General features: G+C 36.0%; 1 protein-coding gene and 1 pseudogene across 1 annotated transcript in view; one reads left to right on the top strand and one right to left on the bottom strand.

Moving 5' to 3' along the window:
- HFM1 (helicase for meiosis 1) overlaps window positions 1-18763 on the top strand; it is a 110523-nt gene that overhangs the window by 11276 nt on the left and 80484 nt on the right. The window contains exons 4-10 of the mRNA XM_086394430.1: window positions 3877-4142; window positions 4403-4450; window positions 15667-15737; window positions 16313-16445; window positions 17356-17507; window positions 18054-18131; window positions 18324-18482. Coding sequence (XP_086250556.1) covers window positions 3877-4142; window positions 4403-4450; window positions 15667-15737; window positions 16313-16445; window positions 17356-17507; window positions 18054-18131; window positions 18324-18482 — 907 coding nt within the window. The remainder of the gene's footprint in view (window positions 1-3876; window positions 4143-4402; window positions 4451-15666; window positions 15738-16312; window positions 16446-17355; window positions 17508-18053; window positions 18132-18323; window positions 18483-18763) is intronic.
- LOC147375788 (LIM domain transcription factor LMO4 pseudogene) lies at window positions 13736-14389 on the bottom strand (annotated as a pseudogene).

The following is an 18763-nucleotide window of genomic DNA, read 5'->3' as shown; positions in this document are numbered from 1 at the left end:
GACTTACTCCTACATCTTCTTCTAAGATTTCGCTCTTACATTTGGGTCTATCATCCATTTTGAGTTAATTTTTTCAGTATAGTACAAAGTAGAAGCCCAGCTTCATTCTTTTGCACATAGATATCCAGTTGTTCCAGCACCATTTGTTAAAAGCAAAACAAAACTGTTCTTTCCCCATTGAATGACATGACACTTGCACTTATAATCCATTGACCATGAATGGAAAGTCTGGAGTGTTTTCTTACCATCCATTTATCTGACTCTTCAATATCAATTGGTGTCCAACAATACAATTCAATTTTCTTACTAACTCCTAGAGTTAGCATCAGACTGCAAGAGTTAAGTAAGGATTCAGTCCCACAAGACTACCCTACTTCAAATGCCAGCCACAAATAGGGTGACAGGCTACCCAAATTTCTGCCTTGCAGTCTACAAATTTGGGAGTTCCCACTACTGTGCATTTGGTATAACACTTTGCTAGAATTACTCACAGATTTAAAAAAGCATTTTACTAAGGATTACCAATCTGTAAACATGGGATATTTCCACTTATTTAGATTTTCTTTAATTTCTTTCAAATATATTTTGTAGCTTTCAGTGGACAAGTCTTATACTTATTTTGTTACATTTACTCATAAGTACTTATTCTTTTTGATGTTATTTTAAGTGGAATTTCTTATTGTCCATTGAAAATGTATAGAAATACAGTTGATTTTTGTATATTGATTTTGTTTCTTCAGTCTTGGCTGATGTGAATTTGAATTTGAATATTATTCATCTACCTAACAGTTGTGCTTTTTTCAATAGTGTTCTACCACTTGACTGCAATTATGAAAATATAGTAGATAGATTTACATAGAATTTCAGATTTGCAAGATAAGTATGATAAAAGTATAAAAGGGGAGAGGGGTTTAGAATATTGATAAGAGAGTGATTGAAAAGATATGTCATGGTATTAAATGCATTCAAGGTACCTGAGAAAAGTGAAGGGGAAGATGGTTTGGGAGAAAATAAAGAGGTTAATTATAGTAATTTTTTTCTTTGACCTCATTAGTACCTTGAGCAAACAAGCTAAAAGGATAGGAGGTTGTGGTCAGAAAATGATTTTTTAGAATTGTTGTTTTGAGAAGAGGATAATGGTAACATCTAAGGCGGGAGAGTAGGTGACTGAAATCAGATGAGGGAGAAAGCTACTAGAGATAAAAGGCTAAGAAACTTAGAGGGTAGAATTTTGAATGGGTTGTCTATGTAGATGGTAAAGTAACTCATTTACTCTGGGAGATGGTGAAGGACAGGGAAGCCTGGCGTGCTGCAGTCCATGTGGTCACAAAGAGTCCGGCTAGACTGAGCAACTGAACAACAACCACCCAGTTTATGGAAGAGCTTGTAATTAAGAGGAAAAGATTCTAAAGTGAACAGAGGTTGATATAGGATATATGCAATGAGGAGGAATACAATTTTGCATAGCTAGACAGCACAGATACTTTTGTGAGAGAGTAGAAACATAATGGTGTAAATTTGGTGTGAAGAAGAAATGTGAGAGAATTAGCAGTTTGTCCACTTAAGAGTTTTTTTAAGAGCGAGAGTTTTCCAGGGCAAGTAAATATTTTTGTTAAGACCAGGAAGTAAATATAAAATTCAGTAAAGAAGCACAGGACATAAGAGAGTGTGGCATGGAAGAGCCAAAGGACCTAGGGAGAATACGAAGTTCAGGGAATTTAAATAGTTGTGTGGATAATATTTTTACAGTTGGAAAAATCTATTTCAAACTCTAACTTTAAAGTCATACAGATAGAAAGTGGAGGAGCTTTTGATTTATACCCAGGTTTGTCTGATTCCAAAATCTGTGCTTTTAAGTGATATCACAGCATATAGCACTGTTGGTATCAGTGTTTTCCTTATTTTCAATACCATTTTAAAATGGGATTCTGTTGTATTATGAAAGATTAACCATCTGCTTTTGAATTTTCTGTCTTCAAAAACAGAACTGCTACCATTGGACGATGCAGCTCTATAGTTTGTTTTAGAATACACGTCTCTAATTTTTTGAAAGATTTGATTCAGTTCAGTTCAGTCACTCAGTCGTGTCTGACTCTTTGCGACCCCATGGACTGCAGCACGCCAGGCCTCCCTGTCCATCACCAACTCCTGGAGTTTACTCAAACTCATGTTCATTGAGTCAGTGATGCCATCCAACCATCTCATCCTTGTCACCTTCTTCTCCTACCTTCAATCTTTCCCAGCATCAGGGTCTTTTCAGATGAGTCAATTCTTCACATCAGGTGATCAAAGTATTGGAGTTTCAGCTTTGGCATCAGTCCTCCAATGAATATTCAGGACTGATTTCCTTTAGGATGGACTGGTTGGATCTCTTTGCAGTCCAAGGGACTCTCAAGAGTCTTCTCCAACACCACAGTTCAAAAGCATCAATTCTTTGGGGCTCAGCTTTCTTTATAGTCCGACTCTCACATCCATACATGACTGTCTCATACAAAAACTTGGGCTTCCCTGGTGGCTCAGATGGTAAAGAATCTCCCTGCAATGCAGGAGATGTAGGTTCAATTTCTAGGTCAGGAAGATCCCCTGGAGAAGGAAATGGCAACCCACTCCAGTATCCTTGCATGGGAAATCCCATGAACAGAGGAGCCTTGCGGGCTGTAGTCCATGGGGTCGAAAAGAGTTGGATGCAACTGAAGTGACTAACACAAAAAAACCTGTCATTAAGAGTAATAGTGAAAATAACAGAAAATATTTTGTATTCGTATCGTAATTATTTGGGTGTCATTCCTTACAGAATTCTGTAAGACTGATAACCTGCTGTCAGCTCTATTACTTATTCTATAACTTGCTGCTGCTGCTGCTGCTAGTGTTGTATTATTAGGAATCTTATTGATTACTTCTTCCCTTAGGGCTATTAAGGGAATCCATCCATTACTTTGATGGATTGTCTTTGAATCAGTCAACTATAGTAAATTACAATCATAAAGATGGCCTTTCTTTGTTTTACAGAACTTTGCAGAGAGCCATTTCTTACACTCAAATGATTATTGAACAGTGCTTGGGAAGTTGGTGCTAGTTACTGACAAGAATCTGTCCACATGGGCTGCTCTGTAAGATTGCTTCAGTGTTCTCATGTTATAATGGCTAGGTCCCCTCAGAATGAATGATTTAAGAGACTATGTGGAAGTGACAGTCTTTTATGACCTAGCCTTAGATGTCACATGCTTGTCCTTCCACAGCACTCTGCTAGTCTTATAGGCAAGTCCTGATTCAAAGAAGGTAACTCCAAAAAAGTGAGCACCAGGATACAAGGAGCATCAGAGCTGTCTCAGAGGCTGGCCACCACAGATGGATTTATCTGAGTTTTAAGAAAGTGAAAAGACATAATTAGGTGATAAATTTAGCAAATCATACTTTAGAAGAATGATTAGCTTTTGTGTTCTAATAAGCCATAATTGGTAAATTTAGCAAATCATACTTTCATAGAAGGAGAAGGCAATGGTAACCCACTCCAGTACTCTTGACTGGAAAATCCCATGGACGGAGGAGCCTGGTAGGTTACAGTCCATGGGGTCGCAAAGAGTCAGACACGACTGAGAGACTTCAGTTTCACGCATTGGAGAAGGAAATGGCAACCTACTCTAGTGTTCTTGCCTGGAGAATCCCAGGGATCGGGGAGCCTGGTAGGCTGCCATCTATGGGGTCACACTGAGTCAGACATGACTGAAGTGACTTAGCAGCAGCAGCAGCACTTTAGGAGAATGATTAGCTTTTATGTTCTAATAAGCCATGACCTATAGGTATTTTTAAAGAAACCAATTTTATCCTAGTTTTTTATGTTCTAAGTAATGATTACATATGCAAAATTTTTTGCAGGTTATTTAAAATATCTGATAATATACATGAAGATGGTTATTCCAATGACAATGCAAACTTGGACTCTAATACTGGCTCAGTGAAAATTGTCCAAACAGAAGTGAACAAAGGGAAATCATGGAAAGATAGCAATAGTAAGCAGAAACCTCAATATTCAGACTGTAACATTTTGACAGCCACTGATACACTTTTTGTTTCTGAAATCAGAGAAGGCATAATCAAAGCACCACTTTTTCCAGTTGCATCCCAGCCTCATACAGTTCAAGGTAATTTCTTGGTTTTTTTTTTACTTTATTTTATGAGTACAGTCTAGTTTGTATTTCTTAGTATAGGTAAGAATACAAAAATAAATTTGAGTAGGTTGTTACTCTATGTGCAATTTATTATATTGCATTTTTTTAACCTGTGATATAATATTGTTTTATCTATTCTTTTAGTAAAAAGTTTATACAAATTCTATTGAAGTAGCTTTTATGGAAAAGTTTAAAAATATCCGTAAGAATGTAGGATTTTTTTTTTTCCCTAGGGGTAACAGAAAAAAGTTTAGATTCCTTGAAGGCTGTCACAGAAATTCGTATCCTTTAAAGTTTTTTACTACATTAGCATTATATTTGATGTCATAATTTTAAAGCATTTTATTTTCATTGCATTTCTGTTTGTTTTGGCTGACAGAGCAAAAGAGGGAAATGTGGATCTTTTGGGTCATGTAGGAGTCCCAATATGTGTGATAGTGCTACTGAAAGTGTCATCTGCAGACTGGTGCCAGTTGTGAACTGTTGGTTACCAGTCAGTGGCAAGTACAGATATGAGATTTATATTATGGAATGAACTTTTAGCATATTTACTTACAGATTGATACAGATAATTTCTTATTTTTTAGGTATTGATATAAACGTGGGTAGGGGAAATGACTGAGAATGGGATATTCTATAGATTGGGGACATTTTTACAAACTGAGTAATTTTTGAAAGAACCTAGTTTGTAGTTTATACTATTTTATATTTCTGGGCATTTCCAATGTAAATATTTTGAGTATGTATGTTTTGAGTACGTATCTGAAGGTAACATTTTTTCTTTGATAGTTTGTGTATGTCTGTCACATTATATTTATTCTATTTTATAATTCATCAGCTGTTTCTGTGACTATTTCCCTTTGACCTATGGACTCCTTGAAGGCAAGGACCAAACCTTGTGTATCTTCTTATGTTTAAATACATTGAAAGCCATATAAAGTAGGGAAGTTGTTCTGGCAAAAAAGTAGCCCTGAGGAAGGGGGAGGATAAGAAAGTATGGAATATGTTTGAAAAGAACAAGAATTCCAGCTTGGGTGAAAAAAGTTATGATTAAAGGGTAGTATTCATGTTGATGTATGGCAAAACCAATACAATATTGTAAAGTAATTAGCCTCCAATTAAAATAAATATATTTTAAAAAAGGGTAGTATTAATAGAAAATAATGATGGTTAGGTATATTAGGATTAGATCATTTAATGCCATGAATACCAAGTCAGAAGTTTTTGCTTTTACTTTTTATATATTTATTAAGCCATGAAGAGAAACCATGAAGTATTTTTGAGCAAGTCAAGTTACATTACCAAAACCATGCTTTAGGATTATGGAATTAGTGACTCAAAGCTGGAGAATGTTCTAGAATCCACAAAAATAATGATCTAGTTGGCAAAACAGAAACTGAATTTCAGATATTAGGTAGTTGAGCTGGAGAAATCTAGGGATGAGTGATTCTTATCCTGGGTATCCTGAGGACTGAGATAATTCTGAAGTATAGTTAGAAAACGTTTGCTTGGCCACTTGTGAAAAGTTGCCTTCAATGCAGATAAATGAGTGGATGGAATGGGAGGAGCAGATTATAGAAGGGTTATAATTGATGATATAATAATGTCACACATGGCTAGCCATTAGTGCTCCTATTTACCATGGCATCTCAATCTCACTGCATTTCCTTCTGTCTGGTGACCTAAATAAATTCTGGTGTGGGAATGTAGGAAACACGTGAGCAGTAAACAGTTAGTTTCATTATCTGTATGATGGGAAATTCTTATCCCATACCTGAACTGGCCATATTATGACACTTATTTTTGAAGCGTTTTAAAGATTTTCTTGCTATCTTAGCACAGCTGAAGTGGTTCTACTACTTAGGTCTCTTTGTTAGTTAAGACTGCTGCCTACTCTTGTGTCCCTTGTATCATTTTCTGTCAAACTCACTGAACTTACTATACTTTATTGTTTCCAAGTGTGTATTTAAAGTGGAAGACTGTATCCTACTCATGATAATGTGAGACTTTGGGGACTTCTTGGACTTATTTTCTGATTATTTTACAGAATTTTGCTATATTTGAATCCTGAGGACTATAGAAGTTTGATCACATTGATCCTGCCACAGTACTTTGTCATTTTCAGGTCTGCAGACATCCCTTCCCCCCCATACACTATTATAACATATAATTACTGGGAGACTGCTGAGAATTTGTTGGACAAAAGGAAAAATTCGATATCAAATGTTGATAGAGATAGTAAATGATGTACTTAGTAGTTGAGTTTTCTCATAAGCTAGAAAACTGATTTTACATCTACTCTGAATCATAGATTCATTTTTGCGAGTGTAAATTGACGTGGAACTACCTAATGAGAGAAAAACCAGCATGATGACCAACTTGTGGGCTTGTTAAAAATAAATATTTTAAAGGAAGAGATATATTTTGAAGGAAAAAATGAGATTCATTCAAAAGCTGATGGATTGACAAACTTAGTGTTACGTTTTTGTTTTGGAATGAGTATTCTGACATAGTATACAACTGAAAGTAAACTAAAGATTTGTGAGTTATCTGCTTGATTTAATATATACAAACCTGCATAAATTGAGTTCTTACTATGTGCCAGGTTGTGATATGCCAGTTAAGAAAACAGACAGTGAATTCTTACCCTTGAGAAGTTAACATTTTTGAGATGGAGGTGGGGAACAATTGTAACAGTATATAAATAAGTCCTATGGTATTTTAGGAGGTGATAAATAATATGAGAAAAGAAAAATATGGGGCAGAGTAAAGGAGATTAAGTTGGGAATGCTGGAATAGACGTTTAGGATTAGAATTAAATAGAAGAATTAGGATAAAGAAAGAAAAGTGAAAGTGAAGTCGTGTCCGACTCTTTGTGACCCAATGGACTACAGTCCATGGAATTCTCTAGGCCAGAATACTGGAGTGGGTAGACTTTCCCTTCTCCAGGGGATCTTCCCAACCCAGGTCTCCCGCATTGCAGGCGGATTCCTTACCAGCTGAGCCACAAGGGAAGCCCAATAATACTAGAGTGGGTAGTCTATCCCTTCTCCAGTGGATCTTCCCGACCTAGGGATTGAACCAGGGTCTCCTGCATTGCAGGCAGATTCTTTACCAACTGAGCTATCAGGGAAGCCCAGGAATCAGGGTGGGTCTTTAGAAAAAGAAGCTGGAGGAAATGAATCAGAAGCAAGAGTAGTAGACACATGAGGTCAGAAACAAAGGTGAAGTGGGGAGGCAAGATTATGTAGGGCCTTGTGGCCATATACTTTGAGAGAAATGGGGGAATTTGAGCAGAGCTGTAATGTGCTTTGGTATAACTTTTAACAGGATCACTTACCACAATCTGTCAAATTTTTTATATCTTTATAAAAATGTAATTGCTTAAATAGCTACATACTTGTATTCTGAAATGTATTATCTGTTTTATATCTCCTAATAGATTGTAACAGCCTCAGTTTCTGGAACTCACCTTCTTCTTTATTTACAACTTCCTCAGCTTTCTAAATCTAGTAATGTATTCTGCATAGTGTTTACTAAGTGTAGTTGACAAATGTGACTCAAAACTAATAAGAAAACCATGTAAGTATTAATATCTCCCCAACTGGCAATAGACTCTTAACTTGGAAAGGAGACAGTTTATTCTTTATATCTACTACTATTTTTGAGCTTTCTTAGAGGAAGGCTGATTTAAGTTCCTGTTGAGCCAATATGCTGATAATTGCAATTAAATCCACCACTTAGCACAACTAAATTACCAAAAACAAAGGAATTAAGGGATTAAGTGACCAGCAACAAAATATATCAGCTAATGAAACATTATCAACAGTTAAAAAAAATGAAATTTGGGATTTTAAAAAAGAGATAAAAATCAAGTGGCCTAATCAAGATGAATAAGAAAAAAATATCACTCTGGAAAAGATAAACTTCCTGCTTAGTTCTGATATATTTTCACATATATGTTTGCATGTCTTCTGTCAGATCTTATTGTCAAAGTATAAAGGCAATGCCAAAGAATGCTCAAACTACCACACAACTGCACTCATCTCACACGCTAGTAAAGTATGCTCAAAATTCTCCAAGCCAGGCTTTAGCAATATGTGAACTGTGAACTTCCAGACGTTCAAGCTGGTTTTAGAAAAGGCAGAGGAACCAGAGATCAAATTGCCAACATCCACTGTATCATGGAAAAAGCAAGAGAGTTCCAGAAAAACATCTATTTGTGCTTTATTGATGATGCCAAAGCCTTTGACTGTGTGGATCACAATAGACTGTGGAAAATTCTGAAAGAGATGGGAATACCAGACCACCTGAACTGCCTCTTGAGAAACCTATATGCAGGTCAGGAGGCAACAGTTAGAACTGGACATGGAACAACAGACTGGTTCCAAATAGGAAAAGGAGTACGTCAAGGCTGTATATTGTCACCCTGCTTATTTAACTTATACACAGAGTACATCATGAGAAATCCTGGGCTGGAGGAAGCACAGGCTGGGATCAAGATTGCCTGGAGAAATATCAATAACCTCAGATATGCAGATGATACCACCCTTATGGCAGAAAGTGAAGAGGAACTAAAAAGCCTCTTGATGAAAGTGAAAGAGGAGAGTGAAAAAGCTGGCTTAAAGCTCAACATTCATAAAACAAAGGTCATGGCATCTGGTCCCATTACTTCATGGGAAATAGATGGGGAAACAGTGGAAACAGTATCAGACTTTATTTTTGGGGGCTCCAGAATCACTGCAGATGGTGACTGCAGCCATGGAATTAAAAGACGCTTACTCCTTGGAAGGAAAGTTATGACCAACCTAGATAACGTATTGAAAAGCAGAGACATTACTTTGCCAACAAAGGTCCGTCTAGTCAAGGCTATGGTTTTTCCAGTGGTCATGTATGGATGTGAGAGTTGGACTGTGAAGAAAGCTGAGTGCCGAAGAATTGATGCTTTTGAACTGTGGTGTTGGAGAAGACTCTTGAGAGTCCCTTGGACTGCAAGGAGATCCAACCAGTCCGTTCTAAAGGAGATCAGCCTTGGGTGTTCTTTGGAAGGAATGATGCTAAAGCTGAAACTCCAGTACTTTGGCCACCTCATGCGAAGAGTTGACTCATTGGAAAAGACTCTGATGCTGGGAGGGATTGGGGGCAGGATGAGAAGGGGACGATGGAGGATGAGATGGCTGGATGGCATCACCGACTCGATGGATGTGAGTCTGAGTGAACTCTGGGAGTTGGTGATGGACAGGGAGACCTGGTGTGCTGTGGTTCATGGGGTCGCAAAGAGTCGGACACAACTGAGTGACTGAACTGAACTGAACTGAACCCTTGGATAGTCTTGTTTCTCTACAAGGACCTTATAAGTTCTTTTCAGAATATGGAATGTGCCTGGGGACTGGAATAATTTAATTCCTCCTCCACCCCAGCTTTATTAAGGTATAATTGACAAATAAAATTATATTTAAAGTGTTCAGTATGGTAGTTTGATAAACATATACATTACAAAAGTTTCCCACCATCAAGTTAGTTAACACATCTGTCACTTCACATATTTACCTTTAAAAAAATTTTTTGGGTGAGAACACAAGTTCAACTCTCTCAGCAAATAATACAGTTATTTTCAACTCTACTCACCATTTTATACATTAGGTCCTCATATCTTAATCTTCTTATAGCTAAAAATTTGTATTCTTTTACCAGCCTCTGTTTCTGCTGTATCCCCAGCCCCTGGCAACTCATTTTTATGAGTTTGACCTTTTTTTTTTTAGGATTCCACTTGTAAGTGATACCATGCAGGATTTGTCTTTCTCTGTCTGACTTAGTTCACTTTGTATGATGTTTCATCCATGTTGTCACAAAAGGCAGAATTTCCTTCTTTTTAAAAGCTGAATAATAGTCTGTTGTATATATTTTTTCTTTATCCATTTATTTCTTAATGGTTAGGTTGTTTCCATGGTTTAGCTACCGTAAATAATAACTGCAGTGAAATCAGGTGTACAGACATTTCTTTTTTTTTTTTAATTTTATTTTATTTTTAAACTTTACATAATTGTATTAGTTTTGCCAATTATCAAAATGAATCCATCACAGGTATACATGTGCTCCCCATCCTGAACCCTTTGAGATACTGATTTTGTTTCCTTTGGATATAACCCAGGGATTGCTGGATGATATGGTACTCCTGTTTTGAATTTTTTGAGGAAACTCCATACTCTTTTCCATAATGACTGTTTTGATTTATATCCCTACCAGTAGTATACAAGGATTCCCTTTCATCCATGTCCTTGCCAGTATTTATCTCTTATCTTTTTGATTTGTAAGTGTTAGGTGCTATCTCATGATTTTGACTGGCATTTCCCTAGTGAACAGGGATGATGTGGTGACCTTTTCATGGGATGATAACCTTTTCATGTGCTGTTAGCCATTTGTATGCCTTCTTCGGGAAAATGTCTGTTCAGATCCTTTGCCTAAACTGGATTATTTGTTTTTTGAGTTTTGTAAGTTCCTTGTATATTTTGGATATTAACCCTTGGTGGATGTGTGGTGTGCAAATATTTTCTCCCATTCCATTGGTTTCCTTTTCATTTTGTTGATGGTTTCTTCTTTCTACAGTGCAAAAGCTTTTTAGTTTGATATATATTTAAACTCGTTTATTTTTGCATCTGTTGCTTTCACTTTTGGTATCAAATCCAAAAAATCATTGCCAAAACCAGTGTTAAGAAGCATTTCCCCTTTGTTTTTGTTTAGGAGTTTTATGATTTCAAGTCTTCTTTTAAAGTCTTTAATCCATTTTGAGCTTATATTTGCATATGATGTAAGATAGGGGTCCAGTTTCATTCTTTTGCATGTGGATATCCAATTTTCCTGTCACCATTTATTGAAGAGATTATCTGTTCCTAGTTCATGGCTCCTTTGATGAAAGTTAATTGACCATATTGGCGTAGGTTTATTTATGGGCTGGATATTTTGTTCCATTGATCTATATGTCTGTTTTTAATGTCAATATCATACTGTTTTGATTACCATAGCTTTGTAATATAGTTTGAAATCAGGGCATATTATGGAAACAAGGCTGGAGAGCTTTGTTCTTTTTTAGTATTTATTGCTTTAGATGTGTTTGTTTTTTTTTTCTTTAGTGGTTTTCTATGAGTTTTTATTTGTTTTTCTATTTCTGTGAAGAATGCAGTTGGAATTTGGATAGAGATTGCATTGAATCTGTAGATCACTTAGAGTAGTGTGGACTTACAGCAATATTAACTTTTTGAATCCATGAACATGAAATATCTTTCCATTTATTTTTATCTTCAATTTCTTTCATCAATGTCTTATAATTTTCAACATACAGATCTTTTTACTTAAGTTTATTCTTCAGAATAAATGTATTCTTTATTGACCTTTTCTGTTGTTTTTCTGGTGTTTCTTTTTATTTATTTCTCCTCTAATCTTTGATATTTCCTTTTTCTGCTAACTGTGGACTTATTTCGTTCCTCATTTTTCAATTTCTTGAGGTGTGAAGTTAGATTGTTTGTGACTTTTTTTTTAATTTTGGTACTTATCACTATAAACTTCCCTCTTAGAACAGCTTTTATTGGATCCTATAAATTTTGGTATATTATGTTTTCATTTCATTTGTCTCAAGGTATGTTCCCTATTGATTTCTTCTTTAACCCTAATGGTTGTTCAGGAGCTTGTGGTTTAATCTCCATATATTTGTGAATTTTCCAATTTTCTTCTTTTAGTTGGTTTTTAGTTTTGTGTTATTGTGATTGGACAAGGGGCATGATATGATTTCAGTCTTCTTTTAAAACGTTATTAAAACTTGTTTTGTGCCCTAACTTATGATCTATCTTGGAGAATGTTCTATGGGCACATGAGAAGAATGTATATTCTGTTTCTGCTAGAAGGAATGCTCTGTGTATAGTTGTTTGATCCATCTGGTGTAAGGCATAGTTTAAGTCCAGTGTTTCCTTGCTGATTTTCTTTTTGGATGATCTATCCATTGTTGAAAGTGGCATCTTGAAGGTCCCTACTATTATTGTATTGCTGTCTATTTCTCTCTTCAAATCTGTTAATATTTGTTTTATATATTTAGGTGTTCCAATGTCTGGTTTGCATAAGTATTTACAATTGCTCTATCTTCCTGATGAATTAACTGCTTTATCATTGTATAATGACCTCTTTGTCTCTTATGACAGTTTTTGTCTTTAAGTTTATTTTGCTGATATAAGTAGAGCTACTTTACTATGTGCTGATTTCCATTTGTATAGAATATCTTTTTCCATCCCTTTGCTTTCAAACTATGTGTATCCTTAAAGCTGAAATGAATCTCTTGTAGGTAGCAAATAAGTTAGTCCTGTTTTTTTTTTAAGTCCATTCAGCCACTTTTATGTCTTTTAATTAGAAAATTTATTCCATTTACCTTTAAAGTATTTATTGATAGAGATGGACTTACTATTGCCACTTTAATGTATTTTGACATTTTGTGTTCTGTTGCTTCTTTCTTCTCTTGTTCTTTTCCTTTGTGATTTGATGATTTTCTGTAATGGTGTGTTCTTGCTCTTTTCTATTTATCTTTTGTATCAACTGTAGAGTTTTGTTTTGTAGTTACCTTGAGACTTCCATTAAAAAGTCTTATAGTTTTAACAGTCTCTTTTAAACTGATAAAAAATTTGAACACATACAAAAGCTCTACAATTTTATACTCCCTCACATTTTGTTTCTGATGCCACAATTTATATCTTTTAATATTGTGTATCCAATAATAAATTATTATAGATACAGTACTTTTATCTTCTAACCATTATACTGGAGTTGTAAGTGATTAACTACCTTTACTAATTAGCATCCTTTCATTTCAGCTTGAAGAATTTCCTTTAGCATTTCTTGTAAAACTGGTCTAGTGGTAACCAACACCTTCAGTTTTTTTTGTTTTTTGTTTTCTTTTAAGCTTTTATTATTTAAATACACCATACTAGAGCAAATGTCTCTGAAAATATCACAAATAAAAGATTTTTTTTTTCATTTAGCAAATTAGAAGTGGGAAATTTCTACATAGTAGCTGCTATGAGCCTGATTTTTTTTTCCCTTTTTTTTTTTTTTTTGTCTTTGCCATGGGAGTAGCAACATTAGGATAAAAACACTTATATGTATACATACAATGTATTTTACAGAGATACAATAAAAGTGTTTGTGATAGAATATCACAAAAGCCACATCTCTTTCCTTTATCTCATGTTCAGTTTTGATTGAAACACATTTCCTTACCACACTTAAATATACAAAGAGCAAACAGAATGTTGTTAAGGTAAAACACAGGGTACAAACTCTGGCCAGTGCCCTGCTAATTGTTAATGAGGGTAGAAAGCAGATTTGAATGCTTCTTTTAATTAGCTTCATTAGTCATTTCCCTCTTCCCAAGCTCCCTCCCCTCCTCTCCCCCCCACCAAAGATATCCTCCAGTGGATCTTTTTTCATTTTCTCTACAGTCTCCCATTAGCTCAAGTTCACGGAGTCCTGAATATGTTCATATTCAGTCATTTTAATACACCCATAAATGCGGGAAGAGCAATCAAGACTAAAGAAGGTGCAATGGCATGGAGCTGGCACTGGTGCTAGCTACAAAGGTGACTTGTCTACTGAAGACACAGGGGATCCACCTGTGATAAACAAGATCTAAGATGAAGGCACGCATTCTGCATTACTCTGACCTTTTAGCAGACCTTCTGGTCTGGCAGTAGTGGATTGCTCTGAAGTGAATTCAAACGGCCATTGATGAGAGCTGTAGGTCTGTCATGTTCACAAAATAAACTGCCATTGATGTAGTGAAACTGATCTCCCGGGACCAGGCGATTCCGGCAGGTAGAGCATGTAAAACACTTTAGATGATACACATTGCCTTGGGTCCTCATGACGAGTTTACTCGCAGGGAATAGACAGTCCACAAGCACTGCAAGCACCACTATTCCCAAATAACCTAATGTAGTCATTTCTGCAAAGGATCATGCTGCTCTTGGTGTAACAGGACGTGCCGATGTCGCCCAGCTGCGCCTGGCAGCAGGAGCACTTGAGGCACCGGCTATGCCAGTAGCTGTCCATGGCACAGAGCAGAAAGCGGTCTGCAATCTTGCCCCCGCAGCTTGCGCACAGCTTCCAGGAAAGGGAGCTGGCCGTCAGCAGGGGCGGCTGGGAGGTGCTGTCCGGATTCACCATGGTCTGCTTTTCCCCTATCTTGCAATATTGCAAAAGGGGACGGCGGCTGCTTTTTTTTTTTTTTTTTTTTAACGCACAGCTCTGAGGCTGAGTTGGGCAAGGGTCCCACGTAAGTGTCCGGCGGCGGGGAGCAGAAGTGTCAATCTCGTTCTCGCCGTTCTTCTCTGGCTCCGCGCGAGCAGCTGCAGGAGCCCTCGGCACGTGCAGCACGGCGCAGCGGCAGCAAGTGCTGCCACACCTTCAGTTTTTTTTTCTAGCAAAACCTCTTCAGAATTGAAGAAAAACTTTGCTACGTAAAACATTATTGGTTGGCAGTTTTTTTCTTTCCACACCCAAAAATTATCATTCCACAATCTGCTCCACCAGGGTTTTGCTGAAATATTCACTCATAGTCTTATGGGAATTTCTTTGTAATGAGTTGCTTTTCCCTTGCTGCTTTTAAGGTTCTCTCTTTCTCTTTTGTTCAGCAAGTGAAAGTGAAAGTTGCTCAGTTGTGTTCAACTCTTTGTGACCCCATGGACTGAACAGTCCATGGAATTCTCCAGGCCAGAATACTGGAGTGGGTAGCGTTTCCCTTCTCCAGGGGATCTTAACCAACTCAGGGATCAAACCTAGGGCTCCTGCATTGCAGGTGGATTGTTTACAAGCTGAGCCACAAGGGAAGCCCGAGAGTACTGGAGCGGGTAGCCTATCCCTTCTCCAGTGGATTTTCCCAACCCAGGAATTGAACCAGAATCTCTTGCATTGTAGACGGATTCTTTACCAACTGAGCTATCAGGGAAGCCCTTTGTCTTTAACTTTTGGCAATTTAATTACTGTGTGTTTCAATATGGGTCTCTTGAGATTCACCTTCTCTGGTAATTTATGGGATTTTTTTGGATCTGGATGTCTGTTTCCCCATGCTAGGATAGTTTTCATACATTATTTCTTTAAATAAGTTTTATGTCTTTTTCTTCTGGGACCCTTATAATGTGTATATTGGTCCACATGATGTTGTTCCATAAGTCCCTTAAGCTAATTTCACTCTTTGTCAATCTTTTTGGTTTTGCTCCCCTGATTGCATTAACCCCAATGTCCTGTCTTTTAAGTTCACTGATCCTTTCTTTAAGTTGAGCCTATTTGGGTGCCATCTCCATCCTTCCCTCTGTAGCTGTCTGTTCCTTTCTTATGATGCCAAAATACAAGTATTAAAGCCTCGAAATTAAATATTGTCAGTCAATATTGATTTAATTTTTCAGTTGAGTAACCTCTTTTTAAAATTTTGAAATATTTGACTCCTTAATGTCATTCTCAGCTGCTAAATTTAGAAGTATTTTCAAAGAATTCCCATATTTCAATTATATACAGTCCAAAGCCTTTGATGATGTAAGTATTTTGTTTAATTATTTACCTGTCTACCTTTTCTTACTGGATTGTGTGCTCTCTAAGGACAAGGACCAGATCACATTCACTTTTATGTCCTTAGTGCTATCAGTGATTGGTACATTATAGGGGCTCAAAAAATGTTTGTTAAATGAACACATGCAGGCTTCAGTAGCGAGAGGGGCTGAGAAAGTGGTGACACCGCTGGGGTGCGGAGGGAGTCCCTGAAACTTCTCCCAACAGCCCCAGGGCCAATCTCCCCTCAAGAAAAGAAAAAAAAAAAAAAATGAACACATGCAATTTTCATAGGTGGGTTGTTTAGATTTATAAAAATGTCTCTGAATGCTAAATAAATTATTTACTTCTAGGTCTAGCATATTACTTTGACAAAACTTGATGATAAATTATTAATAGTATTAATTTTTGAGAGTGGCAGATGTAAAGCAAGCTTATTTTAGTAAGTTTAGAAGTTAATATGTTTGAACTATTATTCCATAGACTCTTCCTAAGGCATATTTTCTAACAAACTGAGAATTCAAAAATTCTATCCTATGATTGATTAAATTTTATTTTTTTAGCTTCTTTATACAGATAGGAATTTTGTGATTTGTGCTCCAACTGGTTCTGGGAAAACTGTAGTGTTTGAACTAGCTATAACAAGACTGTTAATGGAAGTACCATTGCCATGGTCAAACATTAAAATTGTTTACAGTAAGTATCTGTATATTGAAAAAGTAATAATTAATCATAATAATGAAAACCCATTGAGGTAAAAGTAAGAAATAAGTTCAAATTCAAGACATAAGAATTATTATTTAGTTTCTCATACTTTTTTTTTTTTTTGGGGGGTGGGGGGCTCGTCCGGGATTCTCATACTTTTTAAATAAAGACATATCACATTTGGATCTTCCCAACCCAGGGATTGAACCCAGGTCTCCTGCATTGTAGACAGACACTTTACTGTCTGAGCCACCAGGGAAGTCCTATTATTTAGTTTCTCATACTTTTTAAATAAAGCCATATCACATTTGGTCCTGTTACCATTGAATTCAAAACACATTTTCCCAGATTTCAAAACATATTTTCCCAGATTTCCCTCTACTCTCCTTTTTAACATATATATTAAAATTTTTTTCATCAAAAAATATATGTGCTTAGTCATTCTGTCATGTCATGACTCTTTGCAACCCTGTTGACTGTAGTCTGCCAGGCTCCTCTGTCCATGGGGATTCTTCAGGCAAGAAAACTGGAGTGGATTGCCATACCCTCCTCCAAGGGATCTTCCCAACCCAGGGATTGAGCCCAGGTCTCCCATATTGCAGGTGGATTCTTTACTATCTGAGCCATGAGGGAAGCCCCCCCAAATTTATACACATGGTTAAAAAAAGACGATGATCATAAATGGTGATAATTTCCTGTCTTACCTTTCTTCACTATTAGTTACAATTTTCTCTTGTTAGTTCTGCTCAGTGATTAACTTTATATATCTGAATATGTTTATGTTATTAACTTTTAATGTATAAATATTAGGTGGCATCTAGATGTGTGCTAACTTTATTAACATTTGTGAAAATAATTTTTAAATTGCACTGACATTCAAAATGGATATCTTATATTGCAGTGGCACCAATAAAAGCCCTGTGTAGTCAGCGTTTTGATGATTGGAAAAAAAAATTTGGACCAATAGGATTAAATTGTAAAGAACTCACTGGAGATACAGTAATGGATGACCTATTTGAGATTCAGCATGCCCATATTATTATGACAACTCCAGTAGGTGTTATTTATATATTTTTTTTTGTTTTTTAGAAAATATCTCTTTCTCTTTACCATGAATAAAAACTAAAAGAAAACACAAAGTAGAAGAATGTATTTGCAATGTGAAGCAAACAAACAAAAAGTACTACTGTTCAGGGTATATAAGGAACACTAACAAGTCAATTAAGTAAAAGATAAACAATTAAAGGGAGTAAATTGGCAAAAGATATGGATAGGCAGTTTGTTATTGTGGACAATTTATAATCATACTTGTTGCTGTATTCTTTTATCCCAATGTTATGTATTATAGAGGGAGGACCTTGGCAGAGCTTAAAAAGGGTAATTAGACTATAATTTTGAGTAAAAGTTAAAAATAAATGGGGGTTCAGTTTTTTAAACACAGTATTATCAAAATTCCATAAGTCTCTTTGGATACTTTTAAGACATCAATATTAACTAAAATATTGCCCATCATCTGTAATATCTTAAAATTTTATCAATATCTTAATAATACTTATTACAATTCCTTATCATATTAAACCACTTGCATTTTTTTCCTAGGAAAAATGGGATAGCATGACTAGAAAATGGAGAGACAACTCTTTGGTCCATCTGGTTCGATTGTTTCTCATTGATGAGGTAGTGAACACATTATTCACTTTCAGATATAAACATGAAGAGATGATTTGAATGGACAAACTCTATATGTGCTTTATCCCTTCAAGGGGAAAATGCTTATTTTCTTAGGGAAGTGTGTTTAATATTGTTTTACATTTTAGTTGACTAGATAGATTTTTGTTTTTAGCTAATGAGTCTTAATTTTTTTCTCAGGTACATGTTGTAAAAGATGAAAATCGTGGACCAACTCTTGAAGTTGTAGTCAGCAGAATGAAAACTGTGCAGATTTTATCTCCTGCTGTAGAAAATACCAACAGTATTATTCCAATGAGATTTGTGGCTGTATCTGCAACGATTCCAAATGCTGAGGATGTAAGCTAGAATTTTAATCTATCAGTTTTTCTTTTTATGGCTTAGTGAAATATTTGATCTTAGAGAAAAGTGAGGAGTTTTTTTCTGTAAATCACCTAACCAATTTAATTGGAAGGTATGTTGTGGAAGGTTATCTCATAGCTATGACAGTATTAAGGCCATGAAATTTGGTTGAGTGGATTTAATAAAGTATGTTTGGTGCAAGTCCATTGTTTATTAGTATCTAAAAGTCATAATTTCATGGATTTTAAACATTTCATAAAAAGTTGGCTAATATGATT

Source organism: Bos grunniens, chromosome 3, assembly GCF_055505025.1.
Source record: "Bos grunniens cultivar Pamir isolate PY7600 chromosome 3, Bosgru_T2T1.0, whole genome shotgun sequence".
NCBI lineage: Eukaryota > Metazoa > Chordata > Mammalia > Artiodactyla > Bovidae > Bos > Bos grunniens.
Note: the sequence above shows the minus strand (reverse complement) of the source record. Positions and strands in the feature narration are given on the sequence as shown.